This window comes from Ctenocephalides felis, unplaced genomic scaffold (genome assembly GCF_003426905.1).
Source record: "Ctenocephalides felis isolate EL2017-DRISC unplaced genomic scaffold, ASM342690v1 CF-g0.4_SCAFFOLD_01492, whole genome shotgun sequence".
Classification (NCBI taxonomy): domain Eukaryota; kingdom Metazoa; phylum Arthropoda; class Insecta; order Siphonaptera; family Pulicidae; genus Ctenocephalides; species Ctenocephalides felis.
In genome coordinates this window covers 898,698-907,495 of record NW_020537646.1, presented here as the reverse complement: position 1 = coordinate 907,495, position 8,798 = coordinate 898,698, and the positions used below count along the sequence as shown (strand labels likewise).

The 8,798-nt window shown below is 26.7% G+C and overlaps 1 protein-coding gene across 1 annotated transcript; it reads right to left on the bottom strand.

Annotated features, from left to right (window-relative positions):
* Window positions 1–2,345: 2,345 nt before the first annotated feature.
* LOC113369772 (anoctamin-1-like) lies at window positions 2,346–8,798 on the bottom strand. The gene is given in 18 exon segments (XM_026610343.1): window positions 2,346–2,713; window positions 2,803–3,050; window positions 3,163–3,323; window positions 3,394–3,599; window positions 3,668–3,914; window positions 4,002–4,205; window positions 4,269–4,433; window positions 4,502–4,734; window positions 4,800–4,960; window positions 5,056–5,167; window positions 5,269–5,389; window positions 5,532–5,700; window positions 5,758–5,897; window positions 7,466–7,534; window positions 7,608–7,666; window positions 7,669–7,877; window positions 7,943–8,026; window positions 8,368–8,798. Coding segments are annotated over 18 exon segments (3,084 nt in total). The 5' UTR covers window positions 8,649–8,798; the 3' UTR covers window positions 2,346–2,498.

Sequence of the window (8,798 nt, the reverse complement as noted above, 5' to 3'; positions counted from 1 at the left end):
CAGCTGCTTTGGTATAATCGTTTACATAAATATAATAAAGGCAAGAAATTAAAACTCTTCTTCAATATCTGAAATAAATGTATAAATTATTATACAAATTCTAAGAATGGTGTTTACTTTTACAAATGTATACCTTGTTCCAAAATTTAGAATCCATGCAGTGCTATCGTTATCATTGTGCATGTTAGTGATATAAAAATAGAATTTCTATCTTCAAAATTTAGTGTGACTTTTTAAAAATTTAGACAAAGAGTTTAAACTTAGTTAGAAACCACAGCCGGAAGGTAATATTTTAAATAAAATTATATTTATCATTAATAACCACTTCGGTTGCTTTGAACAAAATATACAATTTAACAATTATAATATTAAAAAATATATAAAAAATGATCACTAAATATTTTATAAATGTAACTTTTATCAGTAAAGCAAAACTATATATTTTCATATATTTCAAGTCAATATTCAAATTTGAAAATTCTGCATATACCTAATAAACGTGAAAGATATAAAAAATTATATGAAAGAAAAATATTTTTGCAAAGATACATTAGTAATATATAATTATTTTATATTTTTCATTAAATATATTTGTGATATAATATAAATCTTGGTAGAAAACCATTTGACACATGGCATGACCTTTATACTGATTTGAGAAAAAAATTATATATATAATTATGTCCTTTATATTATTTCATATAGTTTTTTGTTTATATAGTACTTGATAAACTATTTGGTCTGATAAGTTATTTTATATAATACTTTGCAACAGGATTAGATTAAAGATATAATATAGATTATAATATCTGTTTGTCTAATAACAATGGGTATTTAAAAAAGTAAACTACAACTATTGACTAAAATCATTGTTTAAAAAAAGCATTATAAAAGTGATTTTCATTGATTGATATGAACGATTTGATTTGTTAAAATATTTACTTTTATTATACTTTTATAATAGTGAAGTCTCATTTACATACATCAGCACTAACACGTTATTAATGATTGATTTATTTTGGCACGTCTAAGCATCCTGATGTTTGTAAATAATATTTTGTAAAGCCATATGACATTCAAGGAACATTAATAATAATCACAAATATTTATTATATATATATCATAAATAGCAAGGCAGTTTTCATCATAGAAAGCTATATCATTAGTCAATATTTAAAAAGCGGATTATAAAAGAAGTTGGTAAATGTATATTAATACTATAAATTGTGATGATATATGTGTGCAAAATAGCTTAATTATGAGAGATCATCCATTAATTACGAAAAATCACAACAAATTTGGAAAAATTGAGACATACAAAGTTATGTTATTTTTGCTCTTAGATGTGTCATAGAAAAGAAAACCGAATATTTTATTGAGATTTGTACAGGATTTGAATAATCAAAAATCAAAAATCACGTAATTTATAGATGGTCTTCCTTTTTAAAAGGCAGATAAAAGCGTTCGCGTATACATGAGAATAATTTTCGCGAGATTCTTTTACATTTTTTGCAAAATTTTAAGCAAACACTATTAATGATAATAAATCACAACATTATTATATAATATATAAAGTAATATAAATATACTATAACTAATAATTTCATAAGGGGTCACACTTTAATTTGCTATAGATAATATCTATTTTGTCACAATCAATTAAAATATATATTAACTATTTAATAAATTTTAAAATTAATTTACAGCCATCAAAATTAGCTCTATAAAAAAACTAGTTTGTCCAGTTAATTATATTTACATCTGATTGATAGATTTTTTAATAATAATCAATAAACATAAAAATAAGGAAATAAAGATGTAAATAGATGTCCAACACCACTTATAATCCTTTGGGATAAATACCACGTACCAATTAAATATTTCATTTGGATATAAATGTAAACATATTTATGTGCAAAAAATAAATAAAAATTTTTTAATTCACTAGAATTTGATTGCATTAAATATATGAATGTGTATAACAAATGGAAGCAAATGTATTGATTCTTTGCACATAAACAGAAATATTGTTAAAGCATGATTAAGAGTAACATTTGCTTTGCTATAGGCAAAGAAGTAGAGAAATTAGATCTAACATTTCTATTATAAATATAATATTAAATTGTTATGTCAATATGATAAAAATAATTGTTTTATATACATTTTAAGGATTAAAATGTTTGCAGTGCTTCAATTTGTAAATCATAGATTTTCTTTAAACTAATATTTATGTTAGTTGTGCGCAGCATTCAATCATTTCACAAAGTAGGACGGATTAAATAATTAAGCATTGATTATACCTAGAATTTATTTTTGTTTAATTTTATATATAAATATATGCTAGTGAAAATCTTTCTGGTGAAAAATATATTCAATGTATTATTTGTTTATTAATTATGATCAAATCATTCTATTCTCATGTGAAATGATTGCTACTTTTGTACAAGAAGAAGGCTTAAAGATTTGCCATACTGTTAATAAAGGCAGTAGATTTTAATTTAGACTTCTGTAACATGCTCATAAACTGAAGTAGATGGACTTTGAGTTTGCTCACCGCTCATCCTCATGTTGTCATTTATAGATCCATTACTTTGTCCTGTGTTTTGGAAAGTTTGTCGTCGAGAAATTTCTAAGTCAAGTTGAGACCCAGATAGAGTCCTGTCCAATAAAGTAGCCCACTGCTGAGATACTACATTATCCAGCATTTGACAGTCTGAAAAAGGAATTAGTAATGACTTTTAGTAATAATTGATTGTTTATAGGATTGTTCATATTTTTATTGATTTGTAAAACTATACCCACCTTTTCCCCGCGCTCTAGTCGCTTCCTGTTTAATGATTATCTCATTAGTGATGTAAGCTTCTCGTCGAATTTGATCCCTCAAATGTTGAGGCATATCTGGTATAACCCATCGTACAAATATCATCACTACTGCAACTACATTCTCAAATACGACGACAAATGCTAGCCGCGCCGCAAGAATGTGCCAATAGTCTAATGAGAGTTCATAACGATTCGGTGAATCTGGGGGCTCACGATAGTCTGGGTAGCTAAGTACAAGTAAAAGAACTGAGTATTACACTTGGTTGAATGTAAGTAGTTTTGTAGTACATTAAAACAAAGACATTTGTGCGCTATATTTGCAGAATTACATTTACTTACCGACATTCGGTGATATTTTCAGGTCTTCGATATTGAAATTCACTTGTATTAAATTTAGCTAATGAAAAATCCAAGAAGCCTTCCAATGATCTATTAGGTGATTTGGTTAAAGAGTACACAAGCTTTGGTATAAAATTGCTTGTAAAAGCAATAATGAATCCCTAAAAATATAATATATATAAACTAAAATATCATTGAGTAAATAATAATTTATACAAGCACCATACTTACATTTGTTATTACTGATAATTTTCCTATGCTATCTAATATTCTAAACCAGACACCAATATCCCTCACTCGTTGTGTGACTGGCCTTCTATAAAACGTTAGAAGTTTCTTGGCATCAAGCCTCATTTCTAGTATATTATTTAACAAGGCAAATAAAGGTGCTAAGGGAAACGCGGATACGAAGATAGTCACAAAACCATATTGTAAAACTGAAAATATAAAATTGTATTATAATACAATTATTATTAGAGATATTTCCTTTACTAACAGTATTTACCCATTTCCAAATATTCAGGGAACAATCCGCGTGAACCCCATTCTACAAGTTTGAAATCTTTTACCCATCGCACTGCTGATCCTCGGACATTCTTAGTTGATCCTTTTCTTCCAATGACTTTCAATATATTCCACCATTTATAAACAAGTGGCATTAGCATTTCAAGAACTGTATTCATTGCTTGCTTTCCAACCATAATTATAGAAAGTTGTATACATAATTCCATTAAGCAGCCACCCAATCCACACTAAAGAGGAAAAATAGTAAAAATTAAGGATTTACTTAAAATATAATATATAATTAATTAGTAATTAATTTCTATAAAATAAGGTACCTCTTCTTGTCTATATTTAAATAGCCTATTGTAATTTCCAGGGTAACCCACAAATTTTCCTTTGAAGAATGCAATGTAAAATATAGAAGCATAGTAGTTAACAAATTGTAGCAAATATATTTTTAATGTTAAGGAATCGTCAAATTCAGTCTGTGTCCTTAACAATTCTACTTCAGTCATATATTCTGCTAGCCATGAATAAAGCTAAAATATTTGCATCATAAAAAAGTGTGTTAAAAATCAATAAAAATAATAAAAATTACTTACCATATTAAACAAAACAATTAAACATAAATTAATAGAGGCGGCTGTGGCCGTTGTGAATAATAATGCATAACTAGTGATAACATTGTCCCCATAAACACTCAATGCCGCTAACACACTCATTCTATATAAAACTAAAGCAAGAACAGCAACTACAGCTAAGGCAACCTATATTACATATATTATTAATAAATTATTACATCATTATATTACAAACCATAAACATATTGTCTTACCAATAACAAAACTACAGAAAAACTTAATATTGTTGCAGGTAATTTGACTCTCCAAAAAGGCACATGAGGTTCCAGAGTATTTGTTACGATATTTATCATCTTGCGTTCTACATGAGCTAAACGAGCTAAATATTGTGGACGCGGATGTTCTTCCTGAATATCAAAACCTGTTAGATCCCACCTGTGAGTAATTTCAGCAGAATACCTTTTCCACAGCTCCAAAAAGAGTGTTGCTGATAAAAATAAATTTAATTATCATAGGAAGTATTACCATTTATCATTTTGTAAAACAACTTACCCCAGAAAGACATAAATATGGCAAAAAATACAGTTGTAGGATTATCAAATAAAATTGTGACTTTTGCATGGAAACATGTTTCATTCAATTTCCAATATCCGCACCAATGATCACATAGAGGACACATATCAATGTCACCACGATTCTCACAAATATCACGACTAAAATAATATATTATAATAATAAAAATTATTAAAGCTAATAATCTCGGCTATAGTCTTATAATTATATTATTCAAATGCAATAATTTATTTACCTTACAGGATTATTCTCTACACTCAGCCATGAGTACGCAAAACAAATGAGTCCAACAATAGAAGCAGGTATAAGCATGTGCGTGTAAAAACCCAACCAAGCAAAATATAAACCTATTAAATATTAAATTTGTATAACAAAACTATTAAGGGCACAATTAAACGTTTTCAATTAAACTAAAATATATAATAGTAAAATATTGCTGTAAGCTTACCTATTTTAACTCCAAAATAATCTTTGACATGATCTAGTGGTTGATAATGAAAAGATTTGCACACCGAAGCCCATTCAGTAAGTAAAAGATTTCTTACAGAGCCCTTTGTGTGGAGATCCCCCTGCAGAAATCAACAAAAATAAACCCTTATAATGTATATATTACTTAATTATTATTAGGAGATTATACAAAAAAATCTATTTCCCTACTTCATATAATTCATTTTACATATGTACTTGTAATTTGAAAAAAAAAATACTTACATCGTGGATGGGATAAGCAGCTTGATATACACCACCAGAAATCAGTCTATCAATTCCAAATGCAAAATCATCTGTATCATCTCTGGAAAACCTTTTGCGGTCTAATATAAACTTAACTATTCTAGAACGAATACCTGCAGAAAAAAAGTCTTCTTGATCTAAATCAAATCTGAAATATTGAAAATTATAAATAAATTAATTATGAGAGAATATTAAATAAACTTACAAGTATTCTTTATCTCTTGAATAAACAGCAGTGAATCTATGTGATTTTTTAGGAAACTTTTTCTCATCGACAAAGAACCGTGAGAAAAATCTATCGTACATTGAGGTCGTTTTAGACTTCACTTGTTTTAGACCAGGTATCTAAAATATAGATAAAAAATTATGAGAATTAAATCAACGAGATTTAATAAATTATATAGATATACAAAAACATACACATAAAAATAAAACAAGTATTAATCATAATATTGAAAATATATGGTATATAAAATCATAAGATATTAACAAATATTTTTAGCCAATAGTGAAAACTTATAATTTATTTTTGTGAATTAAGTAACACTGTTTTAATATTTTCCAGTTTTAACATGGAATTATACCTAATTGATTCATGCGTCCATTAGTTGAAACCACACAGTTTTTTCAGTATTATTAGAGAGAAATAATGGGTCATTCAGATTCATATTCAGAGTGAAAGAAATTTCAGAATTAGTATTTCAGTAAACACCAAATTTATGCAAAAATAGAATACATTAAGAGAGTAGTATACACAAAAGCAGTTTCCCCATTGTTAATTAAAATCATTTCACAAGCAATTTCCAGTTTGTTAGTTATTTTAAACTCACATAATCATATTAACAATAAAATACTTCCGGCAACAACAAAAAATCATGCTAATACAAAAAATAAGTAAAAGTTAAGTAAAGAATGATTAAGTTAAATTATAATAATTTACATTATAAATAAAATAAAAAAATATTCAGCTTATAATGCAAGATAACCAAATGTATCTCCAAACTTCAAAAAAAATATAAGAATATAATATAAAAAATATAATAAAATATTTAGAAAACTTCTAGAAATATAGTAACAACTTTTTTATTATAATTTAGTAAAATACAGCCAATTGTGTGAATTATTTAAGATAAAAATAATTTTGATAAGTATTATATTATTATAATATGTGTTTGTGTGAGAATAAGAATAGATTTCCACAACAAATATTATTTATCCCATGTAAGTAAACTCATTCAGCCACAATAGTACCTTTTCACTTAGATACTGTGTAGCATTTAGTATTGCACTGGAGCGGTTACCCTTCTGCGCCACCGAAAAAGACTGTGTTATATGAAAATTATTATAACCAAATAAATGTCTCCAAAATAATAAGAATTGTTAAATTGCATAATGCGCCACTAGTACAATTTTAAATAACATGACAAGACAATATTTAGTTCAAATGCCAGTTTTAATGAAAAGGGTGTGAGGAGCATTCTTTTTAAATACTTGACATTCAACTAGCAGAAATATATTTTCTTTATCAACAAAATTGTAGAAATATTAAAAAATTAACATCTAAGTAGCAGGTTCTATAAAAATAAAAATATTGTAACTATTCTAATGAACACAATATAGAAAACATTAAAGTTGTGAACTGGAACAAAATGACATCATAAAAATTAATTCAGCGTATTTTGTGTGAGATGTGATATAATTTCATGTATAAGCAATTGTTATGTTTAATATTGTTATGAATTGAAATGTTGATCTCTAATATTTATATAATCAGTTAATCATTTGTTTAAATGCAAATATTACCATTTATATATCAGAATATAGCATTTTATGCTATGTTCTGGAGCGATCATATTTTTGTTTTCATATTTTATAAGTGAATATTTAAGATTCATATATAATTAAGTACTTACATCTCTCATAGGCATCCGTAGTTTCAAAATTTCACTATATCTTCTCAATACTTCTAATGGTGTGTGAATCTATGAACATAATTCAAAATGATTATACATTTATGAAAATTAAAATAATATAATAAAAAATGCAGTAAAATACTTTTATAAAATGAAATTCGTTATTTCCAACAGTTTCCCTCTCGAGCTCCAATCCTCTTTCATAAGATTTGTTTCAAAAACTTCCCTTTTAGTTTTGGCATCTTTTATTCTATCTTTAAGTTTTGATGGTGTATCTTCTTTCTTTGATCTACTATTTTTATTTTTAGCTTCAGTATCAATCCAAACTAATACAAAATCTATTGATCTGATGCCATCATTGAAATATAATGAAGGATTGATATTGTCACCAGGAAACGGATCAGGAGTAGAACTAAAACCATTTAATAAATGTAATAATGTGTTATTATCACAGCTTATCGTGATTGATTAATATACTTTTGTGCATCTGTGGTGTCCATCTCAATAGCTTCAGATAGCAAAGTACTACTTCGTCTCTGTTCTGGCGAAATGTTGGCATCTCTAAAATTTATAAACATAGTTATTAATTCAGAATTTAAATATGTATTTGATTCTAAAAAAAAGAATTTTATCATTGAAGTTGTAAAGTAATGATCTTAGTGTATAAAATAATTACAATACTTTGTAAATCAGTTCATATACATTAATAAGATTAAGCTGATGATTAAAAGTTCATAGTTTATTAATTTTTGTCCATCATATTAATATATTTTGCAGGAGAAATTTGTGCTTTCATTGCAGTATAGAGCAGTTATAAAATAAATAATAGTGGTAAAAAAATAATATTTTAGCGGATAATGAATAAATATGGAATAACAAATGTAAATATGCTTCTTAATTACCTTACAGTGTCCATATCATTGGATAAGTGACTCCCATTTTCATACATACTTGCTAATGACATTGATTTTAAATCTGTTTCATAAGTAGCCTCACTTCCCGATTTTTTTCCAATGGAACCTTGTCGAACAATGCTCGTTTTCTGAGCATCATTTAAAAAATTTCGCAAAGAAGAGAAATTCTCTTCAGTTTTTACGCCGGGTATCGAGTATGATAAAAGAACATTTTTATCACTATATTCTTGATTATCATTTAGAGATTTATCATTATCAGGATCGGACATGCTTAGCACATTATTAAACTAATTAAGTTTGAAAGATGATCAAAAAGACATTGGCAAAAATATCACAGAATAGTACGATTAATATGTCACCAGAAAATTTGTCATAATTTCTAGGAAAACCCCGGTGCAAAGTATCAAAGTTATTTATAT